We start from the raw sequence: 25,432 nt of genomic DNA on the forward strand, positions 1-25,432 counted from the left end.
TGAATAGTGCATAGTATACTGTTACAAGCTAATATAATCATGCAAATGAGCAAATAAACCTTTCACAATAAAAATTGTGTTCCATTTAATGGGTATCATGTGTGCTGGTATGACAATAAAGTTATCTGAATAATTAAGTAAACTATACTCTTAAAACCTATGCCTAACAACAATGAAACATGTAAAATAATCAACCCCTGGCTGAGGTCAGAGTTAATGGTGTTGTTTGTTCTGAACTCTGAAGCCAAAGATTTTTGTTCACTGACATTATGAATTTTGAAACGGCACTCATTTCATTTACAACTCCTGGTAATTAAATCATTTAATTGCATCATTGTCTCAGTGGCCTAGTGGTTAGAGTGTCCGGCCTGAGGTCGGTAGTTTGGGAGTTCAAACCCTGGCCGAGTCGTACCAAAGACTATAAAAAAAATGGGACCCATTGCCTCCCTGCTTGGCACTCAGGATCAAGGGTTGGAATTCGGGGTTAAATCACCATTAATGATTCCCGGGCGTGACACCGCTGCTGCCCACTGCTCCCCTCACTTCCCATGGGGTGATCAAGGGGATAGTTCAAATGCAGAGGACGATTTTCACCACACCTAGTGTGTGTGTGACAATCATTGGTACTTTATCAAATGTTGCACCAACAGTGCATTTTTAAGAGCATTTCCTTGGAGAAGCAGCTGACAAACAACGCTATCTGTTGGCATAAACTTGAACTACACCAAGACTAAACGCACAGTTCAATTGTCTTTGCAACAGAGTATATTTATTACCCCATACCAGGAATACCAACTCATACATTGTTTTACAAAGGATAACAAAATGTTTAACAAAACAATATAATCTCCCCAAGAGGTGGATTTAAGTTCCTATCATATTGGACATTTATTACCTAAAAATATTAATACATTTTCAAATTATAAAATTATATAAATATAATTTAGGATGAGAGATAACTTATTATGGTTATTGAACTATTTGGAGGCCAAATTAAAATTTAACGGTCCCTACCAACCAGCAAATCCCAAGGTTGTGGCAATAATAGAAATATGCATGGAAAGGTCTAAGTGTATGAAATAATATATATGTGCTAAAACTCTAAAACGCAAACATGGGGCACCCTTCAAAAGATTAATATATCTGTACTGTAACAATATACTGTAGGTAAAATATGTTTACAAACACAGAGAAAAAACAAATGTTATTTTCCCATGCAAACAGCAACAAGCTCATCAGACCTTCAGCAGTCAATATCAATGCTGGACAGCAGCTCCTCCAAGGCCTCCAGCTTCTGATTGGCCTCCTCGATCTCACTGTACGTCTGCACGTTGCTGGCGATATGGTAACGGATGTCATCCACCAAAGGGACGGAGTCGGTCTCGTGTCGCTTCGCCAGCAAAGCAGCATCCTCCTTGACCATCTCAGCAAACTCCTCCTTCTCCACCAGCTGTGGAAGACCAAGTGTATGTAAAAACTTTGCAAGATCTGGAATCAGCAATTTTGGTATTATTCACTTGGACAAAAATGAATTAAAATCCATGGTTATAAAATTTTTAGATTTTTTTTTAAAAACCCTACAATATATACAAAACACATTTTTTATTTTTTCATATGAAAATATACCTTGGTTCTTGGCTTTCCGTGGTCGTAAACAAGATTTTGTTTGTGGCCCCGTTTAGGTCTTTAACGTTACATGTGCAACACGCTAGAGCAGTGGTTCTCAAATGGGGGGGTACACATACCCCTGGGGGTACTTGAAGGTATGCCAAGGAGTACATGAGATTTTTTTTAAATATTCTAAAAATAACAAAATTCAAAAATCCTTTATAAATATATTTATTGAATAATACTTCAAAAAAATATGAATTAAGTTCATAAACTGTGAAAACAAATGCAACAATGCAATATTCAGTGTTAACAGCTAGATTTTTTTGTGGACATGTTCCATAAATATTAAAGTTAAAGATTTCTTTTTTTGTGAAGAAATGTTTAGAATAAAGTTCATGAATCCAGATGTATCTCTATAACAATCCCCAAAGAGGGCACTTTTAAGTCGATGATTACTTCTATGGGTAGAAATCTTTATTTATAATTGAATCACTTGTTTATTTTTCAACAAGTTTTTAGTTATTTTTATATCCTTTTTTTAAATAGTTCAAGAAAGACCACTACAAATGAGCAATATTGTGCAATTTTTTTACACAATTTTATAAATCAGAAACTGATGACATAGATCAGTATTTTACTTCTTTATCACTTTTTTTCAACCAAAAATGCTTTGCTCTGATTAGGGGTTACTTGAATTAAAAAAATGCTCACAGGGGATTCATCACTGAAAGAAGGTTGAGAACCACTGGTCTAGAGCCTATAGGGCTGACTGCAGCCTAGTGAGTATTGTAATACAGGGGTTCCTCGTCACATCGTTTGCAGCTTGTAAAAGTAACTCTGTGGGTGAAACAGTTTTTTTTTAATGTGCTAGCAATAAAATATTGTTTTTATGTTATATTATTTTTTCCATCCATCCATTTTCTGCCACTTATTCCCTTTAGGGTCACGGGGGGCGCTAGTGCCTATCTCAGCTACAATTGAGCGGAAGGCGGGATACACCCTGGACAAGTCGCCACCTCATCGCAGGGCCAATATATTATTTTTTATAATGAATAATTCTTACTATGCCAAAATTAATTTACGCATTACCAGCGATAAACAAGGGTTTACTGTATTACCTTTGGCGTCCAGAAGTAGATTTGGTAATTGGGCTGTATGCACAAAAGAAGCAAACAACAAATAAAGTTCAAATATATTTATAATTAGATATTAGGAAATAATGTATTAATAATATTTTACAACTTATGTCAAGATTTGTATTTACTATAAATAATCATGTACGAACCCCATTTCCATATGAGTTGGGAAATTGTGCTGATGTGAATATAAACGGAATACTATCATTTGCAAATAATTTTCAACCCATATTCAGTTGAATATGCTACAAAAACAACATATTTGATGTTCAAACTGATATGTTTTTTTTTTTGTAAATCATTTACTTTAGAATTTGATGCCAGCAACATGTGACAAAGAAGTTGGGAAAAGTGGCAATAAACACTGAGAAAGTTGAGAAATACTCATCAAACACCCGTTTGGATCATCCCACAGGTGTGCAGGCTAATTGGGAACAGGTGGGTGCCATGATTGGATATAAAAGCAGCTTCCATGAAATGCTAAGTAATTCACAAACAAGGATGGGGTGAGGGTCATCAATTTGTAAGCAAATTTTCGAACAGTGAAGTGCCTGTTGCATTGAAGAGGTTATGATCCTTTCAACTACCGCTCGTTTTAGCCTTCAGAGAAAGTTTGTATGTGTAACTTAGTTTCCCTTTCACTAAATATGCAAAAAACACCCACCAGCTCAATTATTTTGGCCATGAACTCTGAGCACTGATCCTCCAGCCGAGACAGACGGAAGAGCTTGGCCGTCTTCCACAAGTGCATAACGTTGTGCTCAGATATGGACTGGGCGAGGGTCTTCCCGCACAAGCGCTTCAGCCCCGGCAGCAAGTACATATCAGCCATACACAGAATGTCAAACACATTGTCTCTTGTGACCTAGACATGAAGAAAAACCAGTTGGTTGTCAGACCATAATGAACACTCAAGAAGCATGACAAAATGTGGAAAGGTGTTCAAAGAGATCAACAAAGCCCCAAACTCAATATATTGTATGTTTGAACTTTAGTCTGCCCCCTGTGTAATTGCAGAGTCACTAATCAGTATAAAATATTATGTATATTGCATGAACCTCAACTGTGTACAGTGGGGCAAAAAAGTATTTAGTCAGCCACTGATTATTCAAGTTCTCCCACTTAAAATGATGACAGAGGTCTGTAATTTTCATCATAGGTACACTTCAACTGTGACAGACAGAATGTGAAAAAAAATCCAGGAATTCACTTTGTAGGAATTTTAAAGAATTTATTTGTAAATTATGGTGGAAAATAAGTATTTGGTCAACCATTCAAAGCTCTCACTGATGGATGGAGGTTTTGGCTCAAAATCTCACGATACATGGCCCCATTCATTCTTTCCTTAACACGGATCAATCGTCCTGTCCCCTTAGCAGAAAAACAGCCCCAAAGCATGATGTTTCAACCCCCATGCTTCACAGTAGGTGTGGTGTTCTTGGGATGCAACTCAGCATTCTTCTTCCTCCAAACACGACGAGTTGAGTTTATACCAAAATGGATACATGGATGATACAGCAGAGGATTGGGAGAATGTCATGTGGTCAGATGAAACTAAAATAGAACTTTTTGGTATAAACTTAACTCATCGTGTTTGGAGGAAGAAGAATACTGAGTTGCATCCCAAGAACACCATACATACTGTGAAGCATGGGGGTGGAAACATCATGCTTTGGGGCTGTTTTTATGTTAAGGGGACAGGATGATTGATCCGTGTTAAGGAAAGAATCAATGGGGCCATGTATCGTGAGATTTTGAGCCAAAACCTCCTTCCATCAGTGAGAGCTTTGAATGGTTGACCAAATACTTATTTTCCACCATAATTTACAAATACATTCTTTAAAATTCCTACAATGTGAATTCCTGGATTTTTTTTTCACATTCTGTCTCTCACAGTTGAAGTGTACCTATGTTGAAAATTAGATGTCTGTTATCATTTTAAGTGGGAGAACTTGAACAATCGGTGGCTGATTTAATACTTTTTTTCCCCACTGTAGGCAATATGTTCTTTTTACAAGTCTTACAACAGAAAGGCAATTAAACGTCCACAAAAAATGTATACAAAGCATGTTGGCCAACCTGTGTGTCATTGCTGTAGATGTAATACATGATTTGGATGAAGATCTGATGAGAGATGTTGTGTAGAGTTATCACTGGCATGCTTGGCTGATGGAGAAGCTGTTCCCCCTCGCTGAAATGGTCCTGCAGTAAAGCTTTAAAGTAATCACTCCGTCCACTGAAAAACACCTGGAAAAACACACACTTATGAAATACTCTATTTCTGTGACAGCATAGTAACAATGTCAGCACTTTGTACCTTATGACACAAGAAATCATAATCATCGACTCTAAAGCACACGTCAGGATAGGTGGGAAAGTGGTCCACCTTGTTGAAAGGAAGTTCCCCAAATCCAACCTGGAAAACAAATCGATGGATTTGGATGTAAAAAGAGCAACTATAGGACATGCTAGTAAAAACGGTGCTTACTCTGAGCTGCGGAGGCACTGCACAGTCTGCCAACTGGGCCAAGTCCTCCTGCAGCTGACAGCTATGAGGCTCCAGGCTGAGAACCTTCACACAGACACCTGGCTTGTTGGAAACTTCAAAGCCAAAAATAAAACAGGAAGTTAAGCATAAAACAGTTTTCATTGTTGTCTATTTTCCAAACACTTACCAAAGTTGTAAACCTGTTTGCATTTTATCTCCAGCTCGTCAATGAGATCTGGCATTTTGCACTGCTTAGCGAGTCGTCTGCAGTCATCTATGAGGCTCACATCAATATTCATACGTCCTGTAGCATCAGATCACAAATGCTGATTACATTTAAAACGTGTCTATGTATTTATAAGGACACACATAGCTAAATAGATTGATATCATAATACTGTGGTATCCCAACTCAAAAGTGTTTTGAGATAAGTGCTGTCTCTCAGCAAACTGTTATGCTTGAAGTCGCATGCAAACATTTGAGTTAAAGCATCCTCGCCATTAGTTGGCATAGCAAATGTCACTGTGAACCCCGTAAAATCTTACTCGTTAGCATTAATTTATAGCTAGAGCTGGGCATAACTTTGTTTTCCAACCATGGGAAGGAAGAAAGTGTGTGTGAAAGACAGTGCTGAGAAGAAGTGGACGAGATTTTTTGAATTAAAGAAAAAAATGACCAAGCACGGGCAGCACGGTGCGACAGGGGTTGTTAGCGCATGTGCCTCACAACTCGGAGGTCCTGAGTGGTCCTGAGTTCAATCCCAGGCTCGGGATCTTTTTCTGTGTGGAGTTTGCATGTTCTCCCCGTGACTGCGTGGGTTCCCTCCGGGTACTCCGGCTTCCTCCCACTTCCAAAGACATGCACCTGGTGATAGGTTGATTGGCAACACTAAATGGTCCCTAGTGTGTGAATGTGAGTGTGAATGTTATCTGTCTATTTGTGTTGGCCCTGCGATGAGATGGCGACTTGTCCAGGATGTACCCCGTCTTCTGCCCGATTGTAGCTGAGATAGGCTCCAGCACCCCCCGTGACCCCAAAAGGGACAAGCGGTAGAAAATGGATGGATGGATGACTGCACCATACTGAAGCAGAATGAGTCAAACACCAGCCAAAAAATTTAAAATTATAACTGTAGACATTTATCCCTAAAAACATCGACAAATCTGCTGCTGATCTGTTTGACTGAGAGGCAGCTCAAAAGAGATACTATAGAAGTCCGCTCAAATGTTTTACATTATTATTACATTACTTCATAAAACTACTGTATTGGTTTGTAGTACTTTCTAATGCATTGTTTTTATACAACATGCCGCCTTCTGCCAGATTATAGCTGAGATAGGCACCAGCGCCCCCCGCGATCCCAAAGGGAATAAGCGGTAGAAAATGGATGGATGGATGTCTTATCTAAAAGTGTGTTCTTTTTAAAGGGTATTTTACATGTTAAAATTGTGATGTTTAGAGGGGGGCATGCACCCATTGAATTGATTTCAATTCATTTCTATGGGACAGTTTTGAGTAAAAAGCTATGTCACAGAACCAATTAAGCTACTGAGTTGAGGTATGAATTATATGAAAAGTAACATAATATACATTTTATAAAATGTCGTGTAATTTACTGTTATTTTTGTGTGTACACAGAATATGTAGCTAAAATTAAAATGATTATTATCGGATTGGGAACTATCAGGAAATCATGTAAATTATAAGGCATGCCAAACCTCTGTTGCATTGTTCGTGGTAAGTGGTGGCTGTAAAATACTCTCACCTGTATATAAATATTGCAGGATGGCTCCAAAAGCTGCAGGGTTTATCTGAAATTAAGCAATAACCAGTACATGTTTAAAATGCCGACCTGAACATTTCATGCAACAAGATACAGCAATGACTGCATCTCAATTAAGTGGACGCACCAAAGGATGTTTGAGGTGGATCAAGGTTTTGTTTTTCCATTTGGTCGCAAACATTTCTGTGAAGTACTCTGAAAGGGCACTGAGCACGCATCGATGTGCCGTGAAGGTCTGCCCGTGAACGAGGAATTGGATGTCACTGTGATGTCCCTGCTCTAACAACCTGGCGAGAGAGAAAAAATTACTGTAGGGCGGATCTGCAGGTTCATTGAGGCAATACACAACATGGAGCACACATTCAAGACTCAGTGCCATTCAATACGGGGCACTGTAGGCACTCTACTCAAACATGGATCTTACATGTGCATGAAGTAGTTAAAATCCTCGCGATGCATGGCGCTTACACACACACACTTGTACTCTTTGAGCAGTCGTCGGATCGAGTCGCTCAGTGAGCCGTACAGGCACCGCTCGCCATCAAATGTGTTTGCCTCACATTTGGCCCCTGCATGGCAAAACAGAGAGAGAGCCAACATAGAACAATAAAGAGCGTGCGCAAAGTAAGTTATAGGTTTTGTCAATGTTACACTTACCACTTGCCAGTAGGTACTGGACAAGTTCCTCGTGGCCACAGAGACAGGCATAATACCTGGCAGACACACAAGTGAAAGGGTTATTGTGTCTGTGCCAATGCAAGTCATGATGCTGCTTGTCTGAATGCGACTTACAAGGGGCTGCTGTCCCATTTATCTCTTACATTGAGGTCCATGTCTTTTTGTTCAACGAGGTATCTGCCAAACATTTGGTAATAAGAAGATGTCAATGGAGATTTAACTTAGTAACAGTTTATCCATCCATCCATCCATTTTCTACCGCTTGTCAATCATGGGGTCGCGGGGGCGTGCTGGAGCCTATCTCAGCTGCATTCGGGCGGAAGGCGGGGTACACCCTGGACAAGTTGCCACCTCATCGCAGGGCCAACACAGAAATACCGACACTCACATTCACACACTAGGGCCAATTCCAAATCAAATCAAATCAACTTTATTTATAAAGCACATTTAAAATTTACCTCAGGGGTAGCCAAAGTGCTGTGTAATGGGCAGGTTGAAAGATAATACGAGAACCGAGCAAACAACACAACACAAACAGAACATGATAAAAAATAAATAAGTAAAACATAAAAACAGGTTCACAGCAGGTGTATAATGGGGCGCCATTGCAGGATGGATATCACTCAGTGTTAAAAGCCATGGAATAAAAGTATGTTTTTAAGAGAGATTTAAAAACACGGAGAGGAGGCTTGTCTAACACTCAGAGGTAGGTCGTTCCAGAGCTTGGGAGCAGCAGCGGCGAATGCTCTGTCACCTCTAAGCTTCAGCCTTGTGTCAGGGACCGGCAGTAGCAGCTGATCGGCTGATCTTAGGGATCGAGTGGGGCAGTAAGGCTGAAGGATGTCGGAGAGGTAAGTTGGCGCGAGGTTGTTTAGACATTTAAAAACACATAGAAGGAGTTTAAAATTGATTCGATAACGCACAGGGAGCCAGTGAAGGGACGCTAATATAGGGGTGATGTGCTCACGTCTGCAGCAGAGTTCTGCACGAGCTGCAGGCGGGCGGGGGACGCCTGGCTAATGCCTACATACAGGGCATTGCAGTAGTCTAAACGATTCGGGATAAAGGCGTGACTTAATTTCTCGAGATCATGTCCCGACAGAAGCGGTTTCACTTTCGCTATTTGGCGTAATTGATAAAAGCTTTTTTGAACGACGCTGCTGATTTGTTTTTCGAATTTAAAATCTGATTCGAACTTTACCCCCAGGATTGTGACACAGTCGCTGAGATACGGGGTCAGAATGCCGAGGTCAACATTGAGGGATGGAGAGCGACTTGGACCGAACAGCATAACTTCTGTTTTGTCTTCATTTAGGCTCTGGAAGTTAGCTGTAGTAGTAGTTGTACGACTTAAATTAAAAGTTGCCAAACCGAGGGCTGCATACTGAAAACTTAAAGAATACGGACGGCTACATTTTGATACATTAAATATGATTAAACAGTTTCAGCAGTATATGCTAAACTATTTGAAAAAGAAACATGATTTCAATTTTTGTGTTATAGGTGATGACTCAATTCAGAATCAACTCTCGATTCTAACCCATTCTTGTAATATACTATTTGATGTATAAATCATAATAAAGTATTTTTCAAAACAGGTTACAAAAGCTCCTTTTGGGTGCTGGTGTATGATGTACACATGCGGCGAGTAAGCACGGAGATGGCCTAAAAAAATTCCTTAAAAAAATCGATTCATGAATATTTTAAACCGATTCAGAATTATAATACAAATAATCGGGAATGAATATATATACATTTTATCTGACACAATTATTGATTTGTGTCACAGTATATCTAATATAGGTCATTAATATTGAATTCAATACATTTTCAGAACATGTTGAGGGCTAATAAAAAAACTAGCTGAGGGGCAATTTGGCCACCAGGCCCACTTTGGATGCCTCTATTCTGATATGTTGTGCTGTTGAAATTAAAGTTTATTCATTTTTATTGTCATTGCACCTGTACAAGACAACACAATGAATACCAGAAGTGCATAAGCAGTAAGTCTGGATGGTGAATACATAATAAATCAAACGATTATCATTCGGAATTGCAGATCTTGTCGGCTTATATACTGTATAGCAGGGGTCTCAAACACGCGGTCCGCGGGCTTTTTGCGGCCTGCGAGACGTTTTACGGCCCGCACCTTAATAAAAAATGTTTATGTTTGTACAGCCCGCGAGTTTGATATGAATGGCGCTTTACAGCGTAATACTACCTCGATTTTTCCGGGAGACTACAAATTTTCAGTGCCACCCCAGGAAAGATCATTCTCCCAAATTTCACCCAAAGAACAATATCAAGGGGGCACTGTGGAGGCACTGCCTTTAACATCCTCTACAACCTGTACAAAGAGCGTATGAGCCCAGCCACATGATGTATTTGACATATGTAGACGCAATTGGGGACTGCAAGACATACTTGATAAAAAGCCATACAGGTCACACTGAGGGTGGCGGTATATAACAACTTTGAGACTGTTACAAATATGCGCCACACTGTGAACCCACACCAAACAAGATTGACAAACACCTTTTGGTAGAACATCTTCACCGTAACACAACATAAACACAACAGAACAAATACCCAGAATCCAATGCAGCCCTAACTATTCCGGGCTACAATAGGGCGAGGGGTGTATATTGTAGCCCAGTGTTAAAGTTATTTACATGGCCACTGTCAGTGTGACTTGTGTGGCTGTTCATCAAGTATGTCTTGCAGTCTCTTCCTTGATTCTGCAGAAATCTCTTGCAATTTGTGAATGGACCGGCATAATGTTCGTACGGAGGGAAAGTGGACGTTTAAGGCAGTGCCGTTACGGCATGGCCTTAAAATTGTTGTCCAGTGAAAACCCGTAGAACGTCTACCCCAAGAAATTGTAGTTAGGGGCACTGATATTCGGGTGTTTCCCGGAAAGGTCACGAGTGTTGGCAAGTATATTGCTAGGGTGGGAAAATCATTCAAAGAAGGTGAATTCATTAAAGTTAAAGTTAAAGTACCAATGATTGTCACACACACACTAGGTATGGCAAAATTATTCTCTGCATTTGACCAATCACCCTTGATCACCCCCTGGGAGGTGAGGGGAGCAGTGGGCAGCAGCAGTGCCGCGCCCGGGAATCATTTTTGGTGATTTAACCCCAATTCCAACCCTTGATGCTGAGTGCCAAGCAGGGAGGTAACGGGTCCCATTTTTATAGTCTTTGATATGACTCGGCCGGGATTTAAACTCACAACCTACCGATCTCAGGGTGGACACTCTACCCACTAGGCCACTGAGTAGATCAAAAAGTGCATGTTAGATTTTTGTAAAGAAATCTTTGCTTGCGGCACAGTTTGAGACCCCTTCTGTATACAAACGTTTAACATGACGTCACGGCATAAAGACTGCAGCGCTCCGCCCACAGCTGCGCATGCGCGTCATGGTGGCCGTATAATGCTATCATTCTGTTTTGATTACACAGTCCTACATCGTGCATGTGACATTATAGAATGTTTTATATCGATGCTTGTGTTTAATTGTGCAATGTAACGGAATGTGCAATGTGTATTAGTATTAGTTTCAGTGGAGGGAGCATTAGTGTTAAAACATTACATCACATACAATCTGCATGCACACATGTCATCAAGCTGAGAATCACAGAATGACTTCTACCGGTAATCGACTTATGCTAAATGTGCAAAATGATGAGTTAGATGGATAGATATAGCTGGTGTTGTATATCTATCAACTCTACCATCATGCCCTACTTCCAGAACCGATGCATTTAGCATTAGCTTTAGCTCTAGGTCAAAAGCTACGGTTCTCCTTTTAAAAAACCAGCAAAACAAAATGGGTCACTGACGAGGTTGCACGTCGCGCCGTTCACTTGTCAACAAAAGCTGCATGGTTTACCTGACTCTACAAACGTCGCCCTTTCTGCAACTACTAAACAAATCGTTTGCATCCATGATCCCCTCGGTGTTTTCGGTCCTCGGAAATGCATTGAGACGGCCTGTCTGCTGGACAGGTAAGCAATATATTTATGAAGCTTCGGCGTTTAATCGCAGTGGAGTTTCGGAGGTCTGATAAACTGAAGGCTGGCGTGTTGTTGACAAGTGTTCTGCTGCTGCTCAACGATGTTTTGGTAGTGGGTTTGCGAAAGTCACGTGACATGCTGGTGTTACCTTCAGACGTGTGGGAAAGCGAACAAAGCAACGCTTAACTCACTTATAACCCGCAAGGGTATTATTCCACAGACACTGAAAGTATGGTTACTGCGTATTTTCATATCGTGTACATTTTCTCAAGTATGTTTTTTATTCAATTTTACCATGTTCGGATGAATAGTTTCGGGAGGTTGTAGAAAATACGGATATGCTTGAACACAGCACCGCCGAGGGCTTATTTTTTACTTGCATTTCGTGTTTTTCGTGTTTTTTTACTCAATTTCCAGACCATAGTGGGAGAACGTATCGAGTCTTGGCGAAAGGAGACAAACTTTTACACCATTTGAGCATTTTATGAAGCGCACAGTAGTTCAGTAACTAACTTTGCCTAAATCTAATACATACATGAAGTGATGGGCAAGCTACTTGGAAAATGTAGTAAACTAAGCTTAAAGTTACTCTCAATTAAATGCAGCTAAACTACATCGCTAGAGAATTGTAGCCAGCTACACGGCAAAAGTAGCTTGCTATATCAAAGTTACATATATAAAAATAGACATGAGACGCATTGAGATGGAGACCCCCATTTAACGCCATTCGTATATAATGGGCCCACATTTATAATATTAATGCTAATGTAACTGAGAGTGTACAAATGGAACCAATAAGGGTCCAATACTACAATGTTTTTCAACCACTGTGCCACGGCCGTGGGAGGTTCTACTGTAATTTCACCTATTTGGGTTAAAATATTTTTTGCAAACCAGTAATTGTAGTCCGGAAATTATGTGTTGTTGTTGAGTGTCGGTGCTGTCTAGAGTTCGGCAGAGTAGCCGTGTAATACTCTTCCATATCAGTAGGTGGCAGCCAGTAGATAATTGCTATTTGTAGATGTCCGAAACAGTGGGAGGCAGTTTGCAGGTAAAAAGGTATCTAGTGATTAAACAAAACATAAACAAAAGGTGAGTGTCCCTAAGAAAAGGCATTGAAGCTTAAGGAAGGCTATGAACAAAACTAAAACTGAACTGGCTACAAAGTAAACAAAAACAGAATACTGGACGACAGCAAAGACTTACTGTGGAGCAAAGACGGCATCCACAATGTACATCCGTACATGACTTAACAATCAACAATGTCCCCAGGATAAAGACAACTAAAATACTGTTGATTGCTAAAACAAAGTAGATGTGGTAAATATCGCTCAAAAGAAGACATGAAACTGCAACGTGAAAATACCAAAAAAGAGAAAAAGCCACCAAAATAGGAGCGCAAGACAAGAACTGAAACACTACACACAGGAAAACAGCAAAAAAAACTCCAAATAAGCCCCACGGATGTGACAGGTCGTGATAGTACACCTACTTTGAGACAGGAGCTATAGTGATGCATGTTGGTTATGGTCCAACAATTGCAACAACAATTTTTTACTGTCACCTGAGTTCCGTTTTTTAAAGATTTCTGCTGGTGGTGTGCCTCCGGATTTTTTAAACGCAAAAAATGTGACTTGGCTCAAAAAAGATTGAAAAACACTGCATTACTATTAGTATTTGTCATTTCGCTGAGGGAAACCTACAACTACAACCTCTATAGGGGTCACAGTTGATAATGTATATGTGCAGTAAAACTTTTCATGAACTCAACTCACCTTAATGTGTGGTCCTAAATTTGTGTTGGACGTCTTGGGAAATGTGGCTAAGCCATGTAGCTTTGTTAAATATAGCTCATTACTGCCTATCACTGAGTACATGTAACAATAACTTAAATCATGTGCAAGTTAATATAATAAGGTAAAATGCAGAACATTGTATACATTGTGACATTTGTAGTTTGCCCTCAGGCATTGTATATCTGTTGTTCTGTACATGCATGCTCCTTTAATATCATCCTTAAACCCATCCATCCATCCATTTTCTACAGCTTATGTCCTTTGGGGTCGCTGGTGCCTATCTCAGCTACAATCGGGCGGAAAGCGGGGTACACCCTGGACAAGTCGCCATCTCATCGCAGGGCCAACACAGATAGACAACATTCACACTCACATTAACACACTAGGGCCAGTTTAGTGTTGCCAATCAACCTATCCCCAGGTGCATGTCTTTGGAAGTGGGAGGCAGCCGGAGTACCCGGAGGGAACCCGCACAGTCACACGGAGAACATGCAAACTCCACACAGAAAGATCCCGAGCCCGGGATTGAACCCAGGACTACTCAGGACCTTCGTATTGTGAGGCAGACGCATTAACCCCTGTATCACGGTGCTGCCCTCTCCTTAAACCCATCAATGCATTTTTGTCCATTGGTCTGTCAGCTAGCTAGTTAGTTACTTATTTAGCAAAATAACCCCAAAAGTTATAGTTGGATTATCATTACATTTTCAGTATATAATGATATGATATGATATATGATATGATATGATACGTTAACCTTTATTGTCTGTTACAAAACAAACCTTCGTCTTCAACCGGCTCAAAGAAAACTTGCAGGACAAAACAACAGGAGATGCAAAATAAAAATATAACATTGAAACAAAAAGTGAGGGGTGTAAAAGATACAGCAGAAGTGTTGTTTTCCTGTTGTAGTTAAGTGTACTTAAATTGTGCATATAATGCAATTAACTTATTTTGCACTGTTAACTTTTGTACTTAAGTGCACTTTGATTTTGCACACTAAACAAGTACACTTCACTTGTGTACTTTGGTGCACTTAAATTGTGCACTCACTGCACTTATTCTGAACTTAATGCACTTGTTATGCACACTTAACTTGTGCAGTTAACATGTTTACCTATTTTTTACTATGGTGCACTATGACCTTGCACCTAATTTACGCACATAACATGTGCACTGAACTTGTGCGCCTGAGTTAATTTCCTTTTGTACTTAAGTACTTTTATAGTGTACTTATTTTGCCCACTAATGATGTGAACTTAACTTGTGTATATAAGTGCACTTAAATTGTGAACTTAGATACTGCACCTGACTTGTATACTTATGTTACTCGTTCAACATATCCCCTTAACTTGAATGTATGCTTACCACTGTTAATTTTGACAGCCGTTTTTTATTCAGTTGTGCTTTGATGAAAATGTATTTGAATTTTAGTCTAATTATAGTCATCTAAATTGACTTAGTTGTAGTCAGCAAAATTACTAAACATTTTCGTGAGCTATAATGTCAGTAAATGTTGTCAACTAAAATATAGTGTTAAAGATAAAGCCTTTAAGTTTAGTTGAAAGCGCCTTTATTTAGACTACCTGCAAAGCATTTGTTTAAAACAAAAGTAGCATAAAGTTATGGTCAGGAATGATGTCCTTTTTGCTCCACAGGTAAATGCCAATAAATATCTCTCAAGCACGTTTGCTATTTTTTTATGCTACTTCTCTAGCAAAGCAGGTATGAATGTGTGTTGTGAAACAGATGCTTTCTTTCATTATAGTTTGTTTATGACCGCGGGAGAATCGGAAGCAACAAATACATATTATTGAACTGTGTAACTCATAATGTCACGATCCATCACTCGCCTGCTGATGGCATCATATATCGTCAAAAATAAAGTTTCTGTATGTATCCAATATTTACACATATTACAATTTGGAACATGTTTAATGCCATTCATTTTTATTTAGGCGGTGAGAAATTATACTTCATTTTACAAGGAGAAGTATCTGATTGGCTCTCTTTGTAACCAAACCCCACCCCTCTTTCATACACTGTTAAAGAACTGATTGAATATATTCCGATGGACAGGACAACCTTAAATATGATTAGTATTCGTTTTTGTTAACATTTTTGTCTCCTCTTTTTATTTTTTTACAAAAATGTCAGTTAATTGTGTCATTGACTTGGTCAACATTTCTTTGATTTGATTAGTTATCGTCTTATTTTTTTTACCTGCTCCAATGTAGTAAATACATTTAAAAAACAGTTTTAGCCTAGGGCGTGCACGGCTGACTCTGTTTGCAGGCATGAAATCTGTCAACAGACCAGCATGTTTTATGAGGACAATAAGTTATTCCTACATGTAGTTATTTTGTTTTTAAAACTAAAAGTAAGAGTTAAATGAGTCGTTTGAGGTGGTGTGATAATTACTAAAGTATATTTTAAGATACTAATGCAACATATTTTCCCAATGTAAAACAATTAAGGCTCATTTATCTTGGCCTCCATTTAGCACTAAAGAGCATTGTGACACTTAAGTTAAATTTTAACTTTTGTTTTATTGTATTTAATTGTTCTGTTATTTTTATGCTCCACTTTTCTTGTACTTTGGTTCAGATATACTGATGTAAGGGGCTTGATGAATAAAGGTTGATTGGTTGATGGCCTCTGGTGTACATGAGGACACATTACAAATAGTTTTTATTATAAAATGGCAATCCCGGGCTCAGGATCTTTCTGTGTGGAGTTTGCATGTTCTCCCCGTGACTGCGTGGGCTCCCTCCGGGTACTCCGGCTTCCTCCCACCTCCAAAGACATGCACCTGGGGATAGGGTGATTGGCAACACTAAATTGGCCCTAGTGTGTGAATGTGAGTGTGAATGTTGTCTGTCTATCTGTGTTGGCCCTGCGATGAGGTGACGACTTGTCCAGGGTGTACGCAGCCTACCGCCTGAATGCAGCTGAGATAGGCTCCCACCACGACCCCAAAAGGGACAAACGGGAGAAAATGGATGGATGGTAATGGTGTTGATGCAACAAATGCATCAGGAAGCAGAAAAAGTGTGTGAAAGGCCAATAACAAAAAGTACTTGCAGTATCATTTATAATATGACTGAAAATGTGTCAAAATTTACAAAATGCCAAAACCAGACAAACTTTGAATGTAAGAATTCGTTTTCAATGCTTTTTTTCATGTTCAATGTAAATATGAAATATGTGGAATACCAAAAAGTGGAGCTACAAACTCCTTTAAATTGTAAAAATAAAATGGTGTTCCTTGTATACTTTACTTACTATCCATCAACAACTACAACATGTTTTAGTTGCATACAAGTAACTTATATGTACAGTATATTGCATTATTAATACATCAAGAAAAATGGGAAAATATCTCAGGATTGTGAAGCTTATTTGATTGTCGTTTTCTGCTGAGTGTGGTAAGGTGATGTTTTAATATCGAGATTTCAAGTTGGAGTTTTTCTCTCTCCAGCAGGAGGTTTTCCTTCTGCAGTGTCGATAGGTCAGCCTGTAAATTCACTGGGTGGCAAAAGACACACAAATAAATCACGTGTTTTGACGTTTGCAGTAGCATAAACACCGATTTCCTGGTGCATTAACTTGTTATGTTGCGGTCATTTCTCATTGAATGTTTCTGGTGAGAGAGAGAACGATGAGACAAAATAATGAGTTGAGTCTGTCTGCTAAAGTTAAAACAATGCTTACTCTAAATGATGTCTCGATAGAATGGTTTATGTACAAAGGTAGAAAAATCCACAGTACATACAAAGTACCAAAACAAGTCAAGGCAGCAGTAAAAAGGTACTTCACAAAAAACTCTCCCCAACACCAAACATTCTTTGCTTTACCTTGTAGGATAACTCTGCACAGAACTCACTCAGCAATAATTTCCCTTTAAAAAGATGAAATATTTAACATTTTGTTCTTTACCTGGCAAGGCTTTATTTACTGTGGCATGCAGTGTGTGTTCCACATCACGCCTTTGGGTAGGATTTGTCATCCAGAAAGGAAGGGAACTGCTCAGCTCCACCTCTACAGGGTAGCGGTCACTGACTTGCTGTGCCTGTAGGAACATGTATACACAGCATGAGAACATACCTGAAAATATTTTATGTTTTGGTCACTCAGGAATTTACCAGTTCTTCTGTCATTGAAAACTCTCTGTGAAAATTGAATGGTTTGGCTGACTGTGGCACAAGGGCTGCCATCACGTCATCTCCGTACACAACAATCCTGTTTGACAACGATCAAAAAAAGCCAGGAGTAAACTTTCTTTGCTTTTTTTTCATAGATGCAATGGAAGACCAGTCCTTTGAAATTTCATTATTGAGGCATTTTGAAGAAAACGTGCCTGTCGTAGGTATGTGCATTCGCTGTGTTGGAAGTCGTGTCTACATCATCACCAATCAGCCAGTGGAAGTTCTTGTCACTGCGAATACGGAGCTCCTTCATTCCCTTGTGAGTAACACATTTTCCATCTGCGTTGAAGTCCCCAAGGATCATCACATTCTGGGGCACAGAAGAACATAATTGAAACACATACAGGAATTAAAAAGAATAGGATAATTTTCACATGCATTACTTGATATTAAAAACTAAAAGGTACCAAGAGTCCTTATTATTATCTGAATCTGCATTGTGTTAAACCACACTGATAACAGCTTCAGTACAAGTTTAGCAAGGGAGCAGGCACAATGATGAAGATAAACAAAAATCCTCAGATTGTTTGCCTGGTAGCGCCTATGCAGAGGTTGTGTCAATCGAACTTTTGTGCCAAACAGTCCATTTGAAAATTAACCTTCGCCAGCCATGCTGGGTTTTTCTGGATCGCTCAGAAGATGTAAAGGAAGGAGAAAGTTGGCATGAACACAGGCAGTCAAAATCAGGCAGAAATGTGCTAGAGTAAAAAAAATATATATCATTACTGTACTTGTTTACGTTTATTTCATTGCAGTTAAAAAATGATTAATCACACTTGTCCATTTGAATTAATCATGATCAGTCACAGGTTATTTCTCACTTGCATAATTTCATTTAGAAATACAATTTTAATGTCCGAATGTCCCAGTGGTTCAGCATGAATCTTTCCTAGCGATATCAAGATATAGTATATGCTGTTGAGCCTACGAGAGATTTGTTCACCTACTTTATCAATACTATTATGGATATTTTCTTGATGCTAACAAATATCACCAAAGACGCTTTAATGGTCATCCTTGTTGAATAAATCACTTTACTTTCCTGCACAACCACTAAGCTTTTAGTTTCTGTTATGAAAATTGAGAAAGAAAGCACAGTAGATTGGACCATAAATCACAAGATTTATTACTAGGACTTACCATGGCGTTAGTTTATTTGCACAACCAAGTTTTTGTAAATATATTTAGGCACAGGAACTACAAAAGAACACAAACATTTATTTATTTATTTATTACTGTCTTTCTTTCTTCTTTTTTAATCTATCTTTCTTTCCTTTCTTTCTTTCTATTTTTCTTCCTTTCTTTTCATTGTCAGAGTGAATAAAAACAAGATGTTGTTTGAGCATCATATGCTGCATTAGTGCTGAGTGATCTTCTGTGTTTTCCCCTTACAATTTTACAAGTCATTTGAACAAAGTCAACAGAATTTTTCAAATGGCTGGGAAAATTGTGTGAAGCCTCTGTCCCACATATACATGATGAGGGGGAAAAAAAGCTGTGAGACTCGTAGCAGACGGTTCACATTCTCTATCCTGTCATTTTGAGCATTTGAAGTCTGGGAGGCGCTAAAGAGCTCGCTTGACCAAAAGGTTCTTGTAAAAAATATTTTATACCAAATGCCATTGCTATTTATAATTTCACAACTGCTTTACTTCTATGCTTTACTGAGGCTTTTTGAGATCTTAACTGATCTTTACTTGTATTCCTACTTTTACCTAAAATATGTTTTTATGTCTATTAAATGTTTTTTTACAGTTTGCAAATTTAACAAATTGACTAATGTGATTACCTTAAAGGCCTACTGAAACCCACTACCGACCACGCAGTCTGATAGTTTATATATCAATGAAGGGACGGCGTGGCGCAGTGTGAGAGTGGCCGTGTGCAACCCGAGGGTCCCTGGTTCAAATCCCACCTAGTACCAACCTCGTCATGTCCGTTGTGTCCTGAGCAAGACACTTCACCCTTGCTCCTGATGGGTGCTGGTTGGCGCCTTGTATGGCAGCTCCCTCCATCAGTGTGTGAATGTGTGTGTGAATGGGTAAATGTGGAAGTAGTGTCAAAGTGCTTTGAGTACCTTGAAGGTAGAAAAGCGCTATACAAGTACAACCCATTTATTTAATGATGAAATATTAACATTGCAACACATGCCAATACGGCCTTTTTAGTTTACTAAATTGCAATTTTAAATTTCCCGGGACTTTTTTCTTGAAAATGTCGTGTAATGATGACGTGTACGCGTGACGTCACGGGCTGTAATGAATATGAGCGCTGCACACACACACAGCTAAAAGTCGTCTGCTTTAACGGCATAATTACTCAGTATTTTGGACATCTGTGTTGCTGAATCTTTTGCAATTTATTCAATTAATATTGGAGAAGTCAAAGTAGAAAGACGGAGTTGGGAAGCTTGCGCCTTTAGCCATACAAACACACGGTGATTCCTTGTTTAAAATTCACGCAGGTGAAACTTTACTATGGATCACAGCGGACATGGATCCCGACTACATGTCAACCAGCAGGTTTCGGTGAGATAATTGTGGTTAAAAAGTCACCACTTACCGGATATCTGCTGAGCTTGTGCCGTCCATACAGCTGCCGTCAACTTCCCCGAGACACTGCGTGTCAACACCCGGCCGTGGACGTACACTTCCGACTATCAGGTACTATTTAACTCACTAAAACACTAGCAACACAATAGAAAGATAAGGGATTTCCCAGAATTATCCTAGTAAATGTCTCTAAAGACATATGAATCCGTCTTAATGCAACGCGATTGCAATCGCGTTTAGTTTTTTTTAAACTTGTTTTTTAACTTTTTTTTTTTTTCCAGTCCGTCGCTATCAATATCCTCAAACACGAATCTGTCATCCTCGCTCAAATTAATGGGGAAATTGTCATTTTCTTGGTCTGAATAGCTGTTTTTGTTGGAGGCTCACATTAAAATCAATGTGAATATGAGGAGTCATCAACATGTGACGTCATCGTCTGCGACTTCTGGTAGAGGCATTGCTTTTCTCCAGTTGCAAACTTTATCTTGGATGTTCTCTACTAAATCCTTTCAGCAAAAATATGGCAATATCGCGAAATGATCAAGTATGACACATAGAATGGACCTGCTATCCCCGTTTGAATAAGAAAATCTCATTTCAGTAGGCATTTAATCCCAAAACATTATCTCATTAACCATATATAAACACAGATTAATCACGCATCTAACTTCAAGTGCACAAGCTCCTTGACTTTAACGGGTGATGATTACTTGAAATGGGGAGAAGGTCCATGCATACATTCGTGCTCACCGGCAACTTTCACTTCAAAAAATACCCTGTTTAGACTTTGGATAAAAATATCAATCAACATGATTTGAGACAATAAATCATGTGCATTCAGGTAAAACATTTACAAATTTTCCTGTATGTCATTCTGGCAATAATATTGCACTTTGAGGGCTCTATTTTAAAGTTAATTTAAATTATGCAAGCAAATACAATAATTTACTGCGATTCATCATAATTCATTCAATTCAAAAGTGTCAATAATCTGATTTTAAAAGTGCATCATTTAACAGCAGTTTTTATATATGACAATGTATAATAGTTTAGTTTCGTTTGTCTGTCCTGTCCTGCCATAATGCTAAAGAAAACTACTGTTATTGGACTGCCTATAAATGCACAAGAAGACTATTAAGATAAAGTCAACTGCTCATCACTGCACTTTTCCAAGGGGCTGTACTATGCTTCAACAAAATCCTGTTGAAATTATGTTATTATGGCAATGAAAATAAACAGGATTGATTGATTGATTAAATTATTAATTGATTGATTGATTGATTGATTGATTGTATCCTGTGTTGGTAAGCCAAAGACAATTTTCCACCTCGGTGGACAGTAGACATGAATTCTATTCCATTATATTTGATTTTATTATATTTTATACGTGTTAAAGTACAAACCCTGTTTCCATATGAGTTGGGAAATTGTGTTGGATGTAAATATAAACGGAATACAAAGATTTGCAAATCCTTTTCAACCCATATTCAATTGAATCCACTACAAAGACAAGATATTTGATGTTCAAACTAATAAACTTTATTATTTTTTTTTGCAGATAATAATTAACTTAGAATTTCATGGCTGCAACATGTGCCAAAGTAGTTGGGAAAGGGCATGTTCACCACTGTGTTACATAACCTTTTCTTTTAACGACACTCAATAATAGTTTGGGAACTGAGGAAACTAATTGTTGAAGCTTTGAAAGTGGAATTGATTCTCATTCTTGTTTTATGTAGAGCTTTAGTCGTTCAAATTCCGGGGTCTTCGCTGTCGTATTTTACGCTTCATAATGCGCCACACATATTTGATGGGAGACAGGTCTGTACTGCAGGCGGGCCAGGAAAGTAACTGCATTGTTTTACTACAAAACCACGCTGTTGTAACACGTGGCTTGGCATTGTCTTGCTGAAATAAGCAGGGGCGTCCATGATAACCTTGCTTGGATGACAACATCCATCCATCCATCCATTTTCTACCACTTATTCCCTTTTGGGGTGGCGGGGGGCGCTGGCGCCTATCTCCGCTACAATCGGGCGGAAGGTGGGGTACACCCTGGACAAGTCGCTACCTCATCGCAGGGCCAAGACAGATAGACAGACAACATTCACACTTACATTCACACACTAGGGCCAATTTAGTGTTGCCAATCAACCTATCCCCAGGTGCATGTCTTTGGAAGTGGGAGGAAGCCGGCGTACCCAGAGGGAACCCACGCATTCACGGGGAGAACATGCAAACTCCACACAGAAAGATCCCGAGCCTGGATATGAACCCAGGACTGCAGGAACTTCGTATTGTGAGGCAGACGCACTAACCCCTCTCCCACCGTGAAGCCCCGGATGACAACATATGTTCCTCCAAAACCTGTATGGACCATTCAGCATTAATGGTGCCTTCACAAATGTGTAAGTTACCCATGCCTTGGGCACTAATACACCCCCATACCATCACAGGTGCTGGCTTTTGAACTTTGTGCCTATAACAATCCGGATGGTTATTTTCCTCTATGTTCCGGAGGACACCACTTCCACAGTTTCCAAATATACATTGAAATGTGGACTCGTCAGACCACAGAACACTTTTCCACTTTGCATCAGTCCATCTTAGATGAGTTTGGGCTCAGCCAAGCCAGCAGTGTTCCTTGGTGTTGTTGAAAAATGGGTTTTGCTTTGCATAGCAGTTTTAACTTGCACTTACAGATGTAACAACCAACTGTAGTTACTGACAGTGGTTTTATGAAGTGTCCCTGAGCCCATGTGGTGATATCCTTTACACACTGATGTCGAATTTTTGATGCAGTACCACCTAAGGGATCAAGGGTCCGTAATATCATTGCTTACGTACAGTGATTTCTCCAGATTCTATGAACCTTTTGATGATTTTACAGACCGTACATGGTAAAATCCCTAAATTCCTTGCAATAGTTCATTGAGAAATGTCGTTCTAAAACTGTTCGACAATTTGCTTACAAATTGGTGACCCTCGCCCCATCCTTGTTTGTGAATTACTTAGCATTTCATGGAAACTGCTTTCATACCCAATCATGGCACCCACCTGTTCCCAATTAGCCTGCACACTTGTGGGATGTTCCAAATAAGTGTTTGATGAGCATTCCTCAACTTTATCAGTATTTCTTGCCACCTTTCCCAACTTCTTTGTCATGTGTTGCTGGCATCAAATTATAAAGTTAATGATTATTTGCAAAAAAAACAACGTTTATCAGTTTGAACATCAAATATGTTGTCTTTGTAGCATATTCAACTGAATATGGGTTGAAAATGATTTGCAAATCATTGTATTCCGTTTATATTTACATCTAACACAATTTCCCAACTCATATGGAAACGGGATTTGTAAATTAAGTGGTATAATCTGTTCCCATAAAGGCCATAAATACCCACACATAAGATTATTTCCAAGATTTCCAATAACCTGCAAAATTTCTGAAAAATTTCCAGAAATGTACCATTTTACAACATAGCATGCATGATCCCTATAAACTGAGAGGATATTTAACTCATTATGTTGGAAGCAGAACTGTAAAAGAACTGAGCGATAGAGAAACTCACATCGGTTTTCCATTTGGCTTTGACTGCCAGGAAAACATCGTACAGCTCATCAAGCTCTTTCTCTGTGTCCCATTGTGTAGTGCGGACTGGGATCAGCACTATATCCTTCAGCACTGCGACATGAACATGCAAAGGTTTACAGTAAGTGTACGTATGAGCACGTGATGACACAACCCCCTGTGCATGTGCACTGAAGACGATGATTGACTGAACTTGTTAAACCTGCTATTCCTTTAACTGTGAACCCAAACAAGGCTATACAGCACACTCTGCAGCAATGTTGCCTTGGGGTTGCTACGACAATTAAAAAGCTGCTGTGCTGTGGTGCCACCTGTGTTGTGTGGTTTGAAGTGCAGAATGTAGGGCTCCCTGGTGAAAGCATCCATGTCACACTCTTGGTTATCTTCATATTGATAGCAGTCCACCAGGTCAACCATGTCATCCCTGAGTGGCAGACAAACACAATTCTGTGTGAATCCTTGCCGCACATCAGTGAGTTTAGGGATTATTTACCTATAGAGGAACAGGAATTGTTCCTTGTATCTGTTCCTGCCAAGTCGGCTACTAAGCTGTTGAGCGTAGTGATGGCTTGCATTGGCTCTTTGAGATAAGTTAAGATCAAACCACGTGGCAGTGCACCTTTGATTGATTGATTCAAAAATGAACACCTGAACTCACCTGTTAAGTTCCTTTACAAACAGTTCCACCGCTGCACCGCTGACATCCACCACCTCCAGTATGACTATGATGTCATATCGAGACACAATCTATTGTCGGAAATAATAATAAGTAAGTAACATTTTTCAAAAACGGGCCACCTGATGTTTAAATGCAAACTTGTGAAAACTTTTTCCCACAAAATACCTATACAGTATGTGGGGGGCCTATAAAAAAACAACCTTCAGGCCCAATAGGACCTTGGAGTCACGCATTGGACATGTTAGTGTCCAATTATATCCATACCTTCACAAGAGCTGAGAGCACATCTGGATTGGAGACTTTAGTCAGTCCAAACCTCTGGATGTTGAAAGCAGCAATTTTCATTTCTAAGAAAAGAAAAATAACATCAGGAAGACTAAAATTTCGACTAAAATTTATTTCTTACCTGCTGCAATGTTTTGAGTTGTGACTCCCAAGTAGAGCAAGTCGTAAATGAAATATGATTCATAAAATAACACCAGTGGTTGGTTTTAAGTCTCGTGTTTTTTTAAGAGAGAACTGATTGGGTAATCATTTCCAAAAGGAACAAAAGAGAGTACATACTGCCAAACCAGTTTCTTGCAAGGCATGTCAATCATTTATTGTACTTCTTTGTCTTCATATTCAGCAGAAAAATGGTATCCCTAGAAGGGGAACTGCACTTTTTTTTTCTTTTTTTTTACCTATCGTTCACAATCATTATATAAGACATGCTGACGGATGGATTTTTTTTTAATGCATTGTGAATTTTAAATCAATGCGATCAAAAGTCTGCTGACAATGGAGCCTATGGGAGCCTTTCCATTCTGACTATAGATGTTGTGATCCGCTGCCCGGATCATGTTGTGGTTTGGATTTTGGAGTCTTTTTGTGTTTTCGTTTGGTTT

The 25,432-nt window shown here is 39.2% G+C and overlaps 2 protein-coding genes across 3 annotated transcripts; both read right to left on the reverse strand.

Moving 5' to 3' along the window:
* Positions 1–747: 747 nt before the first annotated feature.
* On the reverse strand, positions 748–11,859 carry abtb1 (ankyrin repeat and BTB (POZ) domain containing 1). Its single transcript, XM_061904184.1, has 12 exons — positions 11,595–11,859; positions 7,811–7,873; positions 7,676–7,731; positions 7,443–7,587; positions 7,146–7,305; positions 7,001–7,046; positions 5,423–5,539; positions 5,236–5,348; positions 5,065–5,163; positions 4,827–4,994; positions 3,412–3,612; positions 748–1,450 (listed from the first exon to the last, which is right to left on the reverse strand). Exons 1-12 carry the CDS (start codon positions 11,648–11,650, stop codon positions 1,244–1,246), a joined length of 1,431 nt encoding a protein of 476 aa, XP_061760168.1. The 5' UTR covers positions 11,651–11,859; the 3' UTR covers positions 748–1,243.
* A 4,732-nt stretch (positions 11,860–16,591) lies between these two features.
* LOC133554913 (deoxyribonuclease-1-like) lies at positions 16,592–25,101 on the reverse strand. Of its 2 annotated transcripts, XM_061904185.1 has the most exons (10): positions 24,952–25,100; positions 24,810–24,892; positions 24,525–24,613; positions 24,360–24,446; positions 24,178–24,290; positions 23,847–23,959; positions 17,875–18,032; positions 17,660–17,756; positions 17,454–17,586; positions 16,592–17,042 (listed from the first exon to the last, which is right to left on the reverse strand). In XM_061904185.1, the coding sequence occupies exons 2-10, from the start codon at positions 24,888–24,890 to the stop codon at positions 16,876–16,878; spliced, it is 1,038 nt and encodes a 345-aa protein (XP_061760169.1). In that variant the 5' UTR covers positions 24,891–24,892; positions 24,952–25,100; the 3' UTR covers positions 16,592–16,875. The 2 variants fall into 2 exon arrangements, with proteins under 2 accessions (XP_061760169.1, XP_061760170.1); XM_061904186.1 differs by lacking the exon at positions 24,360–24,446 and having other exon boundaries at positions 24,952–25,101.
* Positions 25,102–25,432: the final 331 nt, after the last annotated feature.

Source organism: Nerophis ophidion, linkage group LG06 (genome assembly GCF_033978795.1).
Source record: "Nerophis ophidion isolate RoL-2023_Sa linkage group LG06, RoL_Noph_v1.0, whole genome shotgun sequence".
Taxonomy (NCBI): domain Eukaryota; kingdom Metazoa; phylum Chordata; class Actinopteri; order Syngnathiformes; family Syngnathidae; genus Nerophis; species Nerophis ophidion.